This window comes from Columba livia, chromosome 3 (assembly GCF_036013475.1).
Source record: "Columba livia isolate bColLiv1 breed racing homer chromosome 3, bColLiv1.pat.W.v2, whole genome shotgun sequence".
Taxonomy (NCBI): Eukaryota; Metazoa; Chordata; class Aves; order Columbiformes; family Columbidae; genus Columba; species Columba livia.
This window is the reverse complement of record NC_088604.1, coordinates 26,202,972-26,219,936: the sequence shown is the minus strand read 5'-3', so window position 1 is coordinate 26,219,936 and position 16,965 is coordinate 26,202,972. Positions and strand designations below refer to the sequence as shown.

The 16,965-nt window shown below is 38.9% G+C and overlaps 1 protein-coding gene across 4 annotated transcripts in view; it reads left to right on the top strand.

The window, feature by feature from the left end:
• Nucleotides 1–16,109, top strand: part of HMGCLL1 (3-hydroxy-3-methylglutaryl-CoA lyase like 1) — a 136,805-nt gene extending 120,696 nt beyond the window's left edge. For 3 of the 4 annotated variants that reach the window (XM_065056125.1, XM_065056126.1, XM_065056123.1), the window contains exons 8-9: nt 6,951–7,076; nt 10,831–16,109. In XM_065056125.1, the coding sequence (XP_064912197.1) occupies nt 6,951–7,076; nt 10,831–10,944 (240 nt within the window). In that variant the 3' untranslated portion in view covers nt 10,945–16,109. The remainder of the gene's footprint in view (nt 1–6,950; nt 7,077–10,830) is intronic. The other variant, XM_065056124.1, reaches the window with a different exon arrangement.
• Nucleotides 16,110–16,965: the final 856 nt, after the last annotated feature.

Sequence of the window (16,965 nt, the reverse complement as noted above, 5' to 3'; positions counted from 1 at the left end):
AAGGAAGGGCAACTGGAAAGTCATTCAGTGTGGTGATGATCATCGCGTCTTCATGGGCTTCAAAAAGACCTTGAAATGTGTCTCCTGCTCCCCCTGCTGGTTTTATGATCCTTAGCAAGGGAGCAACTCAAATTGTGTACACCACCAAACTGGCAAACGCCTATTGTCTTGCAAATAAAAATGAGAGCACATATTCAAAAAGGGAGCAAAATATGCCAGCATAGGCAATACTAATGGTGGTTTGTGACCATCTGCTTCCCAGTATTAATTTTGTCATGGCATAGGATTTTGATTAGGACTTTCTAAGCTTTTCAAAATCTCAAAACCAGGCTCTCACTTTTAATGGCATCAATTCCCCTTAAGCATCTATGAACATTCCCTGAAAAGCTGGTTCCACACCACAGATCTCAGCTGCTGGAGCCCACCAGTGAGAGGCTTTCTGTGCAGGTGATGCATTCTCAGCCAGAGAAACAGATTTTCCGATTCAGTTTCAGAGAAATGGCTTCACAGCTCTTTGTCAAGGTTAAGGGAAGGAACATGGTCAGCTGCTGCTCTCTTGACGCTCAGGTGTTTTAGCTACAAGGCTGACCAGTTCCTGACAAGGAGGTGGAACTTTCCTAAGCTTGTAACTAAGTCCAGACCATGTCATCTCTTAAAATCGGTATTTCTTCTGTGGAAAATCTGAGAATGCAAAGCTACAAGAATATCTTCAGGAAGCTCATGTTAGAATTATTGAATATTAGCATAAAAAACCCCTCATTTTTCTTCCCCAAAACTTGTTTTCGGAAGTGGCCAACCAATTTTTCACAAAGCTTTCCAAAACAATCCAGCCTGAGGCAGAGGCAAGGCATGGAAAATGTAAGATCCAGCAGTTAAAGGCTGACAAAGTAATAAACAGCTGAAAGTAGGGCCTTATGATGAAAAGTGTTAGGGAACTTTAACTCTATATGTCATTGCCAGCTTTGCTTATAATAAATGTGTCAGTAGCAATATGAAAAGATGTGTGCAATAAGTTAAAGGAATGCTGTATTAACCTGTTTTATGCAGCATGTCTGCCCACAAATTGCTCGCATCTCAGTATGTTTTAGGAGAAAAGGACTTTTTTTGGGAGGGAGGGGCTGAATGTATTAATTTTCTAACTAAATGAACTGGGAAATTACAGATTTTAATGTAACAGTGACACCCTGCGGTCAGTAGCGATGGAGTTTACTCTGAAAAATAGTGTTTTCTTTTGTGATGCCTTAATCTATAGCAAGACCACAGATAAAAATAAAGAAAAGTAGTTAACTTTCATGGTTTTCCACAGATAGATGTTGTCCCATTTTATTGCCTTATATGTAGAAATATATGCTTCTGATTGCTCAAATACTAAAATAATATTTATGTACGCTTGTCTTATTGAAATAAAGGGGAGTGGCAAGCCTTGATTTTCGACAGCTTGATAATATAACTCACAGAAGGGTCTCTGTGGGTGCAGCCACTTTACCAAGTGTTGCTGACATAGTTATTTATGTTTCTATGATTATTTATATCTCTATAGGAGGAGTTTTCGCTGGGCGTACCAGGCGGTGGTGGGTGGCAGCCTGATGCCCAAGGCCAGGACCACCCCCCAGCAGAGCCAGCCCACACTGGCAGGGCTGCAGGACCAAGCAGGTGTCAGCGTTAGTCCCGTGCTGCTGTTTGCGTGCACAGCCTGACCTAATGCGCATAGCTCCTCCTTTTGCTTCTTCCTCCTTCCCACCTCCCTTCCTTGAATAAATGCTGAGCTAATATACTGATACCTTTTCATATATATGCGCACCTGTCTTAGAGGCACCGTGGTACTGAACTTTAGAGTGCTGTGGCCTCTAAACTTTCTGGCACAACAGGTTTTTTCCTATTGGATACCTGTTTTATGCGTACCTGGGATCCTTGATATTATAGTTTCAAAATCTCATACTTAAAAGAAAATTCCCAGTTTATGAGAGACCTGGTTTATAGTTTCTGGTGTATACCTCATACATCCCTGGAGTTACTGCTTATGATCTTGCCATTTTTTAGAAGGGGACAAAGTTAATTTTCTGTCAGACAAAGCCAGGTTTAAAGATCAGTAAGGAAGGAGACTGACTGTCCCAACAAGAAGTTATGGGGAAGTAGTAAAGCAAACTGAGAAACACAAAGCATTTATTATTCAGTGGCATTAATGATTTCCTGTTAAAACTGGCTATTTGACAAAGGTGATGAATTTAACTCCTTCCTCTCTCATTGGGGAATTAGGAAGTTAGCACAGGACAGAAGCAAAAAAATCTGCCCCTCTAGAGAGTAAGCTAAAGCTAGCCAAAGCTAAAGTTTGGAAGGTGTTCAGGAACCAGTGTCAGTGATTATCAAAATTTTGCAAGTGTCAAAAAAGCTTGGAGCACTGAAGCTGTACCGGAATCCAAGCTGTTGTTCACCCCCACGCACGTCCAGACGTGAGCAGTTCAGTGAGTGCTCATCTAGGACATACTCTACAAAATAGCTGCAGTGCAACTTCCCATGAATCTCAGCACAATTTAGTGCCTGTCAGGAAGCGACAACGAGACTGGGGGCTTTTTAAAGATCTCATATTGACAGTGAATGTTTTGCAGGCTCAGATTGTTGAAAGGCTTGAACCTTATTATCTCTTTAAAAAGCCTGAAAAATATTAGACATGTGATGATGGAAGAGGCCTTGTTTTACACATTATGTCAATTTTTAGCTTTTCTTTTCGAGCCCCTTATACTTTTAATGGCTGCAAAAGCAAAACAGCTTCATAGCTGCTCAAACTTGCAGAGAAGTTATTTATTAGGTGCTATTTCAGACTCTGTGCTTGGACAGGCTGTGCTGTAACATTAACCTCCAAATTAGTTAGTAGTGCTGCGAAGGATGTTTTCCAACATCTGTTTTTAGCACTGTTAGAATGGAGCTTGGAATATGGATTATTTAAGGACTTTTTCAATGGGGCCACACTGGAGATGAACTGCAGATTCTGCACACGAATCAGAAAGCACATTATGTTTGCCTGTACCATATGCAAGACCAGACAGAAGCAGCAGAGCCTGCTGCTGAACAAGCAGCATGTTGCAGCTGACATCTTATCTGAAGTGTTGTGAAGAGAACTTTAAAGGACAATATCTTAAAGGCAAAGACACCCGCTCATTGCATATCAAGAGCACTGATTTGAAGACATGTCAGATTTGGAGGTCAATGAGAGCTGCTGTATTGTATACATCATGTCATGACCTTGTCAACAGCTGACTGAATGTTAAAATGGCAAATCCATCCTGATGCAGATACCATTATGGAGACATAAACATGTTTATATACTGTTTCTGGGAAGTAATGGTTTAAGTGTCCTGTACTAGGATAAAATCTGCCACACTGAGGATGTTACTAATGTAAAGCTGTGGCCAGACTTTCTCCTTTTTCTGTTTAGCCAGCACAGTTGATGGTTTAAAAGACAGAGCAGTTATCCCTGTCTGTCATCTGGAGATTTCTAGTCTCATGGCTTACCCAGCAGAAGACATCATTTTTTATCCTCTTACACGTACGATAGACTAAAATGACTGAGCTCACTCCAGTTTCCAGTAGAGAAAGTTTGAATTAACTCAGATGAGGCTGCCTAAGAATACTAGAATGTACTTAGACAAAGATATGTATTTTATCTTACCTTTATTTTGCTGTGGTATCCCATACCCCTCTGCATATTCAGAAACACTTTGAACAAGCAGTATTAAGCAACATGTACCCCAGTGTTATGAGACCTGCACTGCAAACGCACAATAATGGTGGCATCACAAGTATTTGTTCAAGTGTATCAAGAAATTTATATCCAATGCCTTTAGAAGACACACTCTTTTAAAGCTGGCAGTATATTGTTTCTTTTTTTATTTTATTTTTTTTTCTCACAGTGAGAACCCTGTGGAGCATTGGAGCAGGCTACTGAGCAATAGAGGTGACAAGCCACAGGGGCAGGTTCTCCCAGCTTTGAACTGGAAAACTTTTCTGGCGGTTTTCAGGTGCCACTTTAATTGTGACTAAATACAGGCTAGTTACTGTTTTTCCCATTCTTGCGTAAGGGTGAGCATTTAATGAGATAATTCACTGGGGTTAGAAACTGACTGCTTATATGTTAATAAAGCTATTTCTGATTCTGTTGCTCTTCCTTGGGAATGTAGCTGCTGTGAAATACCTCAGCACATTATTTGCCTATAGCTTTTATCCCCATGTAAAAGTTACAGACAGTAAGTACTTCTAGAAGAATGCTCTAGCAGTTATGACATAACCTGACAGCTGGCAGGAGACTCCATGAAGGACACTTTATTCTTCCTTTTCATCCCTGAAACAATCCTTTCTGATGGAAATCTTAAAGTCAGCCTGAAAGAGCAGGCATGGTAGTGGGATGCACGCTTGTATTGTACCAGCACTTCTGTATGTTAGTCTCCCTTTTCTCTTCCCTAGACCTTCACCGTACCAGTCGTCTTTTCACTAAGGGGCCTTAGGTGTGTTTCTGCAGGGTCACTTGCAAGCCCAACAGCTGCCACTGTGGAGCTTGAAGGAACGATTTCCAGAGTAAATGTATGAACCTTAGCAGCTAGTGCAAAAAGAGACAGAATTTCTAGCTGAAAACTATCATAAACGCATATCCTCTATGTATTGGACACAGATGTGTTGTATAACACATTTTCTGACCGGTGGGTTACACAAACAAAGTGTGTGACAAGTGGCTGAAATGTGAAACATGTACTTTGGTGATTCACTCCATAATTCACAGATTAGCTTACTTTAAAGTACAGTATCCCTTCTTAGAGAGTCTCATTGTGTGTACAACATTAAACAGTACTGTCTTGCCTGTCAAGGTTGTGCAGCTCAGCTCCTTTGAGGTCTTTATTACAGGCTTTGAGCAGCTACCTAACTCAAGATGATGTTCTCTGCCTGAGAATAGGACCTGAGACAATGCTTTATTTGATTACTCTTTTATTATTGCCCTCCAGAAATGCTGGTACTTCAAAGAGTCTGTAAGGCCAATGATAAAACTGTGGAAAGCACTATTAAAACTAGAAGCAAATACAAAGAACATTAGGGAAGTTTATTTCAGAACTAAAAAAAACCCACTGATGGGTGTATGTGGAAAGGGGACTTGGCAACTGCAAAATGTAGAACATCATCTTTTGCCTCCCTTGCCAGCCAATTGTATTTGTGGCTGTGAAGGAGAAGCTCAGGCTCCCAGTCTGACTTATGAGGACAGGAAGATCCCTCAGGAGACCAACAGAAATCAGATTGTTGTGCAGTCTGGCCTCTAAGCTGATCTTACTGACTTGCAAATGTGAGTAACAGGCTTGGTTTAAACTCTGAATGTCTCCGGACTCAAAGCCAGAGTGTTGAAAACCACAGGAACTTCTGTCCTGATTTTGAGCTGTGATTGCACCCTGATTCTGTCTGCCTGAGTTCTAAACTTCTGGTGTTGTGTCTCCCTAAATTAGCCCTAGGGGGAGGAGAACCCTCTAGTGTGCTTAAGGTAGAGAGAAACTGGTGTCTTTGAAGATCTGATGACCTGTCTGCCTAATGTCATTGCCTGCTTCTTATTATCTCTAGAGCCTGGCTGCCTCTAAAGACATCTAAATCTTCTTCAAGGGGAAGTCTGAAGAGTTTTCTCTAACAAAGGAGACCCAGTGTCCTGGATCACATACCTAACATGTTAAAACAGAAAAAAATGCTTCCCAATTTCAGCTTTATTTTAAAATCTAGTCACATGAAGGAGAGGGTGCAAGAGCTCACTAAACAAGTTAGTGGAATTCACAGGCTTTTTTACTTTCCCTCCCTGACCGATCTCCCAGGGAGGGCTTTATCCCATAGGAAATATAGTATTATCTGTGGGGCAGAGCTGGTAACTGATTTACTATCAGGAGAGAGAAGCAGCTTGGATGTAGTAGGAAGAAAATAAAAATGAGAGAATCATGAATTTATGACAGCTGGCTGTGTGTTTAAGTCTTAATTTAAGTGAGAAGGCTTAACACTGTGCATGAAGTTCTCCCCTAAAAATAGTCAAAGTTTGGAACCTATATATATGGAGAACATCCATGATATCCAAGTTATTCAGTTATTCTAAGCATCTTAAAAACCAGGCTTCTGAATGCTGCTGCAGGACTGTGCTAGGGTGTGAAATTTGCTATTCTTGGGGGTCATGTTTTCTTCTAGACTGGTGAATATGATAAACAATGGGTCAGACTCACCAGGATATAGTTCTTCAAGCTTTTATTTCCAGCTGATTTAAACTCATGAACTCTTTAACAGATCTGGCAAAATTTAATTCTTCCTTATGTTGTTGTGTTCAATTTGGGTGAAAGTACATTGTAGTCTTCCTTTCAGACAAGAATTAAAAAATTATTTACATAGTGGTTTCATGATCTCTAATAAAGAGGAAAAAGAATGAGAGAAAATGCTAGAAGGGAACTTCTTTGTGGAAGAATTGCCATTAATAGAAAACACATTTTAGAGAGTAGATGTCCCAAAATCTTTTGGATCATAAATCAGATGCTAATATTAAGACTTCCAACTTGCAAAGACTTCTACATATGCTTAACATTACACATTTGAATAAACTTATTGATTGTCTTTGGTTGCATGTAAGCCTTAGCAGGAGTAGATGCAGGCTGCTTAAAACCATGTAGAGAGATAAAGAGAGAAAAGACATAAAACTCTGGCTCTAGAAGAGCAATCATGTTATCTTCCAAAATCATATGTAATGGACCATTAGTTCTCTCTTCCATATCCTGTGTTTAAAAAGTCTTCCTTTATAAAGGCGTTATAAGGAATTTTCTCTGAGAAAAACATCCATTTGTGCAGAAAAATGTATTTTATCCATGGTAACTAATATATATAACCTGCTATTTCTGAATAATTATGAATAATACTCTCTGCTGATGTTGCATTTTTGTGTTGTTATCTTCCAGATGGGAGTCACTGTAGTAGATTCATCAGTTGCAGGACTGGGTGGTTGTCCCTATGCAAAAGGTGCTACTGGAAATGTAGCCACAGAGGATGTGATATACATGCTTAATGGTCTGGGGATCAATACAGTAAGATATTTTTACTTTCTAATTAAGACTTTAAGGAAAACAAAGATATTTTTCTAGAAAACATACAATACATACCTGACAGTTACTTGTGCTGTACATTAAAACATTGGGAGCAGATAGTAGTTTTTGCAAACTCAGTGCTTTAACATGAAATATGTTGTCTTTACTAGCAATTTAGAGTAGAGCTGGTTTGCATATTTGACAGGAATTTGAATGACCCCCCTTTCCCTACCTAAAACTATGAGTAGCTCAGTAGCAAGTGCTTTGAGTCACAGCTCGGCCTCAGTAACCACAAAAATTTCAGTGCTGTGTACATTGCCCCAGAAGGCTGATCAGCTCTACAGTGGAAAGACTGAGTATACGTCAGCTTTTTTCACAGAGCTTCAAATTTGGTTCATAGTTCTTAAAAAGTTTTTCTCATTTTTTTTCTGGCTCTGAAGTAGAAAAAAATTGTGGTATTTGGAGCCCAAGCACAGGCCATTGCTATTTCTCAGGTAGCCACTTAATATATTTCAAAATTGTGCAAAATCTGTTACTGGCTAGCAGGCTTCACAGTCATTTTTATTTCCAGCCCTGTTCTTGGAGGAGAGGAGAAGGCATCTTCTCTACGCTGAGCTGCACTTTAAAGTACCTTGCCAGTGAGCATCCACACTTCACAAGCACACATGTAGTATCCCTGGCTTGGCTGGCATGTTAATTATTCTGTGTTCCTGGGAACCAACTAATGCTGCCTTCTCTGAAGAACGTGCTCTTTGCTCTTCCTGTTGGTCATCATTGTTCTGGAAATGTGGCTTAATCAGTTTGTACTAACTCAAGCAATACGACTTTACCTTTAACTTAGACATAGACTTTGAGAGTCAAGCTCAAAGAAGAACATATAAGGAGCTGCAAAAACCGTAACATGTATTTAAACTACTGCCGAAAGAAATTGGAAAGCCTGATGTCTGGAATACAACTACTTCAGTTACTGGGGAACTTATTACTTGTGTGTGGGTTGCAGTTCAGCATGGCACACACACTGAAAGAGCTCCTTGATGTGAAAGGGTCATGGAACTTGTTTCTGAATGGTACAAATAAAAATAGCCTGATTAAATGAAATATACCTTGTTCCAGGCTTCTTAATCAGATTTATTAATCTGTTAATGATCTGGTGTCCAAACAGGAATCTCGCTTTCCTAAAGTTTGATACCAAATCCTGCAGATATGAAAAACTCACCATCAAACAATTAGTTTTCCTTTAATAAAAAAAAATAGATTATGCAATAGAAAAACACAAAGCTTTGCTTCTTGACCTTTTTCTGGCCAGTTAAGAAAAGAGTAGTTTACTGGGTGAGAGACACAGAGCCTCAACATTATTACCTTAATAGATGAGCTTTTGTCTTTGCAGTGTTGGTTGGTTTTGGTACCATGGCCAATTCTGTACAATCATTATGGCAAAAATCTATCAATATGGCCCTTTTTGTGTAATGGCACAAAATGAAATTATAATTACTAATGCTGGCCATTTGCAAGGACCACTTTCTCATGTTTCTCTCAGCTGTGTACTAAAGCTTTCATTTTGTTGACTGAAGTAATTTAAAGTGTCAGCCAAAGGATGGACAGTATTAAGGACACGTTACTGAGTTCAGATTGACAAGGTACATCAAAATAATAATTAATGCTTGTTCTATACTGTTCTTAAGAACGTGTAACCAAGAAATGATGCGTGAAGTGAATCTCTAGTAGGCTAAATGTGAAATAATGTTCTAGCAGAGCCCATCTATGAAGAGATTTATTTGCTGTGCCATGGTAATGGATAGATAATTACGTCATAGATCGTTAATGCTTATGAAAGTTTGTAGGGAGGCATGTACTTTCTATAAAAACAGTGTCTATATAGTTCTTATGTAATTACAGTATTAGTATTTGTGCTTATGATGCCTTCAAAGTGCTTGGCAAACAATAAGCCTTTCTGAGAAGCAACTAGGTACTGTTAGCCTCACATTACTGACACCGAAACTGAAGTTCAGAGAGATAATAGACTTCATATTTGTAAATGCTGAATGAGAACTGATTAATTGGAGTCAGTGGGAGCTAAAGGACTTTGCCTTCTGGCAGAACATTTTCTGACTTAAGGCACTTATCCACATTCATATAGACTATTGGAGGTAATTGTGTTTCTTGGTGTCGTTCCTTGGTGTCAAGGAATAATTCTGGATATATGGAGTGGTTACCAAGTACACTTAAGTACATTTCTGAGTACCTGTCTGAAGGCATATAATTTTGACTCAGCAGCCTTACAAACACTTGTCACTGCTCTTTCCCATCTCCATCTGTGAGTCATGCTTGTGAATGCTCTGTATTTTGTATAATCTGTGGGGTTATTTTGCCATCTTCCATAATCTAGCTACCAAGTATGTCTATAGTGGTATGTTTCACATTTCTTCCTAGTAAAAAAGCACAGATGCTCTAAGAATTTTTTAGATTTGGCTATGTGCAATAGCACTCTACAAACTATGCATAAGTAATAACCAATAAAGGAAAAACAGAATGAGCTGGAATCACCCTTGGTATAACTCTATTAAAATGAGACAGTTATAAAAGGAGGGATTTGAACAATATGTTTGGATTGTTCTATATGCTAGAGCTAATTGAAACTTTGAAGCATTTTTTAATTTGAATTTAAAATGTTTTTGATTACATTTTCCTGAAGTAATTTCTATTCTCATTAACATTTTTCACCAATTCCAAGAATTAAAAAGGAAAAGTTTACTGGAGAACATAGATATAAGTGCTAGATCCAACTAAAGGATTAAGCATCTAAATCAGGTATTGATCTGAACTTTAGTGCATAAATCCATAAGTATTATGAAAGTGTATTTTTGGTGCAACACATCTTGTACTCTTTAGTGTTGAGTGACACACTTCTTCCAGTTTTATGTGACTGCTCAGTGTACTGGTAGTTCAAAGTCCCCTTTCACATTCCTTCTGCAGGAACTTTACTGGCTTCTAAATTCTAATTTTTGGAGCACATACTGATGTCACTTAGATGATCTAACTCTAAAACATTTACTAAGTATGAGTAATCCCAGAGATGAATAATGAGTATCTTTTTCCTCCTTAATAAGTGATCTGATTTCATTTTAGCAATCCAGCAGTACTGATATGCATCTTATGTTAGTTAAGAAACGGTTGCTCAAGGAACATATTTTTAGCATGGACAGAACAAGCAGATGCAATTTTTTTGCTCAGTCATGCCTGCAATGCAAATTGTAATTTTGCATTGAAAGGATCTTCTTCAAGAAGGAGATTATATTTATTCAAGAGAATACAGGATCCCATCTTTCACCAATATCAGTTGCCAATACGAAGGTGTTTCCTCCATTTTCCTGAGCTGCAAATGGGATACTTCTAAGGATGAAGGTCCTTATTGTTGGGTGATAAATAAGTCCAGCACATGTGTAGACACTGTATTTTTCTTCTAACTTCTTGCAGTTTTTTATTCCGGGTTCTTGAGTTTGAAATATATTAATGGAGTATTAGGTCCACTATTGTTAGCATAAGAAGACACTGTGAAGTGGTAGAGCCTTCCAAACAACTGGAAGCTGTGACTATTGTGTACATCACTGTAACTCTACTGATCTCCATTACTGACCTATCACATGAATCAGGACCTTTGTTTGCAAAAATTAGACCTGAGAGCGAAAAAGCATGCAGTTTAAGCATTTTCAACATATGCATATATTATTATTAACATTTTTTATCTCTTTTTTAGGGAGTAAATCTTTATGCAGTGATGGAAGCTGGAAACTTCATCTGTACAGCTTTGAACAAGAAAACAAACTCAAAGGTTGCACAAGCTTCCTTCAGTACTGCAACTATCAATTAAACGGATTTTTTTGCAGCTTAGTTACATTTGTCATCTACCTTGACCGAGGACATTCACATCAAGAAAACAAATATAGGAAAACCATTTCAGCAAAGAACCAAAATAAACCCCATACATAACATTTTATTATGGGAAGAGTTATTGTACTGTACTGTCTTGTCAAGAATTGTATGACTTGTGAGCAAGAAATAAATTACTGTAGTACAGAACCCTGAGCTTGGTACTTCTATAGATGGGGAAAATGTATAAACACCAAGACATTTTCCCCTGGTTTAGAATGAATTTTAGTGAATACGTAGTTAATTTCTAATCAAGGTGACTTTTAGAGCAGTCCAAGTGTTTGCAGTAGTTTATGATATCTCACACTGTGTGTGGCCATTCTATTATGTGTTTTATTTATCTGAATCTTTACTTTTCGTTTGTGAAGTCAGTTGTGTTATGAACATGGACTCAAATCTGAATTCACCATAAGATTTTTTTTAGCAATAGCACTTATTAATTTTTGTTCTGTTTAACATCTGTTACATATATGGATGACTTTCAATTGTTCCAAGACTTTGTGGTGAATGCCAGTCTGCCAGATCCTCCAAATCTAATGCAAATTATCTTATTTGTTACATATGTGAAATTTGTTGTAGTTGCTTTTTTTGTCTACTGTATTAAAACCTGATTATATGAAGCAATTAAAACTTTACAAGGTTTTCAGCCATCGTTCAGGGTAGTAGTAGTATAGAAAAGGCTAAATTTTTGTCCAAGGTCTCATCTAAAAATTTGATTTTTTATTCCATAGTCTATGAATTGACATTCTCACTTATGTCATGAATTTTTGAGAATAATAATATTCTGCTTGACTACATTACATGAAGGGTTCCACTTACAGTTTTCCTTTGTGCTCTACCGATAGTGATACTGTACTTTTCAATGTCTTAGTTCATCAAGGTGGCAGTGAACCGCATTGCAATTTTTAGGTCAGCAATGGACAAATTCAAAGAAGAGCCTTTTCCTATCTATAAAGTGTTCAAATGTGCCATGAAAATATTTTCATTTTTTCAGTCTAAAACATCAGTACTTTTATTGGTTGGTTGTGTAGGATCCTTCGGTAATTCTCTGTGTCCTTATCCCTGATTTTTTTTTCTGAAAATAGCCTGTCATAATGGAAGTCCAAAACCCTGGACTATGATCTTTTTTCATATTCTCCATTTTCCTCCAGAATGTGAAAAACTGGGCAAAGGTAAGATAAGAGAAAGTAAAAGATAATAAGTAAAGAATGAAAAGGCTGAATCATTTTTGTCTGGAATTCAACTTTGCCAAGTTACAGCTAAGTCTCAGCTTGCCTTTGAAACTGAACTTTTTCTGAGATCTGTTAGCCAATATTGTAGTTTAGAGTTGGCACAGCTTAAGATAGTCAAACTTTGCATGCCAGGTAAATCAAAGCTATAAATTTGATATAAAACCTCTATCCTTTTTATACCATAATGATAGTCAGAACTACTATAAACTACATTGTTTCTCTCTTACCATAAGAGTCAAAGAATAAGCAAAGAAATGTGTTCAAGTGATACAGGAAATATCTTGCTTATACTAAATTACACCCCTCCTTGTGGTATCTCTTGAGAAGACTTTGTGTACCCTTAAAGACATGAACACCCTAATTTGCTTGCCCTGCTCTGGGTGCATAATTGGATCACCACAGAAAATGCTCCAGCCTCATTTTCCTATGTTTCATTTGGGGCTTCATTATTTAGCAGCCACTATGGCTCATATATCAAAACACAAAGTTTAATAAAACCAGCTCTTGAACCATTCACAGATTTAAAAGTTCTGTGAAGAAGTGAGGAATCTACAGCAGTACTTAGGCTGTACCTAGTCTAGTAACCAGTAGTTAAGTCTAAACAAGGTGCCGGAATTGGCATCCTGAAGATTCCCAAGTTGAGGTGCCATTTACCCCTGAAGGTGACTAACCACACTGTAATTCTTTCTTGTTTAGCAATAAATTTTCCTCTTTAGTTTGTTTCTGTGCAGGCACAGAAGAAGCTCATTTTGCACTGAAACGTTATGTTCTCATGTAGGACCTGATGAGTGTTCTTCCAGCCAAGAACATGGGAGCATGTTTAACCGACATGAGAAAGACTGAGCTTCTCACAGATTGAAAGTGAAGTCACCCCTTCAAAAAACATGCTTGCGATGCAAACCACCTTTTAAATACTAGCCTGAATGCTGGGCTAAACAACTGATCTGAGATTAGATTGATACTCGGCCTGAGGAGATTCAAATGCATGGTTTTTGACAACTTAATCAATGGAGCTATCCACAGGCTATATACAGAATTGAAAAAGAACTCATTTTCTAATAAATCTAGGTGAGGTAGTCCCACTGGGTAGGATGGAATTCAAAATTCCTGAGACCAGAAAGATCACAAGAAAAAAAAGTCTCTGCAGCAGATAAGGTGTTCGGTTTTCTTTCCTTGAAGATGGTGGTGAGAGCTTCAAATATAGGCCAAGTGAGGAAATGAACTGCTACTGTCCATTGTTTTGATATGTATGGTAACTACAACATAGATGAAAGTGAGTGGTTTCACTACTACCACCGCAACTTTTGCATTAAATAAAATACCTATGTAGAACTGTAGAATAAGAGAGCTAGCTCTGCTTCAGTTCTTTGAGAGTTCTAGACATTTAAGTTCCTAACTACCATGAAGGATTGCAAACTTTAGCACTGGGAGACTCTTACACTCTAGAGGAGTTTTCAGTTATGCCTGTGTGTGTAGTGCATCCCAAGCCTCTCAGCATCTGGGCTGCCTTGTTTGTGATTCTGAGGGTCTTAACAGTCCCTGTGCACTGAAACAGGGCACCTCTTAAATCACGGGGATGAACAGCCTAAAATGCCTTGGTTCTTTTTTGGGTCTGTTTTAGAAACTACTTGGGAGCTTGTGGAGAGCCTTAAATGCAGGTCTGTTATTCTATAGCGATGTGAGCATTGGAAAAGATGAGCAGTCACATCTGGAGTCTGTGCTTTACCCTCACGTTCAGCTTCAACCACATAGTGAATTATAGTAATCCAGGGTGGAGGTCACAGACAAATAGATTGTTTGTCAGGATTGTTACAAGGGAGGAAGAAATGTAGAGCCAGATTAAAAAAAACCTGAATGTTTATGTGCCAAAAGTGCCACCTGGGATTAATTTAAGCCTGTTGGTCCAGGTGAGCAATCCCCACAAAATCCTTCTTTACTTGTAGTGTGACTGAGAATCCTGAGACATCTCATGTTCTCGCTACTAAAATCTGTTAGGCACGTAAAGTGCTGCTGCTCTGCTTTCCTGGGCTGGTATAGTTTTGACTGTGTGGAGCATTTTAACACTTAATCTTTGACTTCACAGAATAGGCCTGTATTGCCCTTAAGATCAAGGGCTAGTTCAGTAGCTCTGCCGTGAGCATGCATTGCTCGCACAGGCAACTTTGAGTTCAGCATAAAATAAAGCAGTCGAGACTGCCATATTCAAACATATGGCAAGAACTGTAAGTGGTGTGATGGTGTTGCTGCTCTCCAGTGCTTCCAAACTTCTAAATCTTTATGCTTATAGTCAGAGTGACCCACCACTAGGCATGCTTCGTCTTTTTGTCCCTCTCAGTGTTCCTCACTGAGGACACTGCTGTCACTTCACCCTGAAGTAACCCTCTGACTCCGGAAGGCTTGCATCCAGGTGCTTGGCTTCCATGAGCAGCTGTTCCTATTACTGTGTTGTTATAAAGATTATATATATGTATGTTTGTTGAATGGTATCAAGAAAAAGCGTCAGAGTGCTGAATCTTGTGATCACACTGTTGGAATATGGGGACGTAGTGTCTCCCTGTCTGTTTTGCTGATAGTCCTCTGTAAATACTAAAAGCTCTGAGAGCCTGCAGAAGGAGAGAAGGAATATGTATTGACTGACCGCTCTGAGTCTTATTGGAAACAAATTAGATATTTACTTCTATACCTTGGAGACTTTCCTCTGTTGCTCGATGTATCAAAGTCACCTGTGCCAGGGCAATGGAGAATGTACACTGGATTTCCCAGGGCAGCCTTTGGTCTGTGCCCTGGTCTGAACCCGTGAAGGTTCAACAGCTGACCAATGTCATGACACTGGAATTTTCTTTCATATTCCCACAGTAGTTTTTCCCATGTTGTTGGCAATGGCTAGAAAGTTGAATACTGTCCACTTTGGCCTGTCAAGATACTATGTTCTTCTAACAGCACAGCTGGTGTGCTCTTCGGAGAAGCTGATCAGTTCTGTTAGTAATGAGCATAATTGTTCTTCAGTGCCTTTCATAACATGGCAATGACATGGATGCCATACATGGATAGTGCTACTGTCTTCCAGTAGCAGCTTGCTTTGTCGTTCAAACTTTTATGCATTAGGGCAACTTGGCTCTGAACCAGCACTTTAATGTTTCATTTTCATGTGTAATCAGAGTTTATGGAAAGAAGAAATGAATATTCTGGTCTTGTGAATAAGTCCAGAGAGGCTCTGCCTAATTTTCCTTTCTTAATAGCATCATTTGAGTTCACAAAACTTTTATTATTGTAATAAGGAGTCACAAAATAAAGACTGCAAGTCTGCAAGGTAAAATTCCTGTGTTTGGGATCATTGCTGTTGAAATAAAATACTTGTCTGAAGAGCTAGTGTGAATGTATAAGATCTGCCTATTTTTTCACTGAGTTATTTTTAAGGGTTAGAAATATTGTTTAGTCACTGTGATACCTGAAGATGAGTATTCTCTGCCACTGAATTTGTCTATGATTTTTCAGACAGCCTTAAGTTCTCTTTATTGATTGTGAAATATCTAGAGAACTGACTAAACAGAAGAATCAGTCTGGAGAAGTGAATGAAAGACACTTGCTTTCCAGTTCTTGATTTGCTGGTCAGTGCTTTTCTTTTGTTATGATATATTTTTGAAGATCATTTTTCTCTGCAGTCCTGCTCTTAGGCAGTGTTGATGTTCATTGCTGCAATAACACAGCAGGCAGAAGGACTACAGCCAAAGTCAACTTAGTCCTTTGAAACTGATGTCAAAGAGATGATCCGTTTGTTAAGCAATTGTCATGTACCCTCTTGGTTTAATGCATTTGTGATTTTGCAATATGTGTGTTAAAGCCAAAATAAAACCTGTCTCAGTGTTTGTTGAAACTGATATGCTCATGTATTACGCCAGATTCAGCAGCTCTCACTAACCAGCTCACACATACGGCATTAGCAAATACAAGCTGTCACTCTGACATGTACGCCTGTGTTGACTTTGTTACCTCATAATCCATTTGGAGTGCATTTTCTTAGGATTACCTTTTTATCAGTTGCCCCTGTGTGCTTTTATAGCTGACAAATCTCTTCTAAGTTACTAGGGAAACACTTCTTTCCTCCATTAACTAAACATTAAAAGCTACAGCCAGGAGTGGAGGGAGGAGTTGAAAAATTCAATGAGGCATTATCTAACTTCAGATGTTTCCCTGCAGTGTAGAAATCTGTGCCCCTTAAATAATGTCTAAGACCCCCTACACGCTTCATGGGAGACTGAATGACTTCAGCGTGTGGTCTGAAACATCAGCGTGTTGATCAGGGAACTTTCTTGGAAAAGTCAACAGTAAAATTCCCTACCCCATGCTACTGTTGAAGTGCCTCAACATGAGCTCAGTTACCTTCACCAGCCTGAATCCAACAGTTGGTATTTTCCCTGGTGGAAAGGCACCCACAATGTTTTTTTTTTTAGATAACGGAATGGTGTTCACTCTTTTAAAGTGCCGTCTTGGGGATGGTGTTGGTGCTGCTTCCATCCCTCTTCTGTTACTACCTTGACCTGACATCTAGCTCAGAGGACCTGGTTGCAATTCCCACAACAGCTTCATGAGGTTGAGCCCACACCTGTCTCTCCAAGCAGCCCATTCTCTCACCTCACAAAGAGGTGAGACGGCTGAGGAAAATCTTCCTTTTGAAGAATTCAGGACTCATTGTGGCAAGACAGGAGTGGTGGAGACTTGGACTTTGCAGC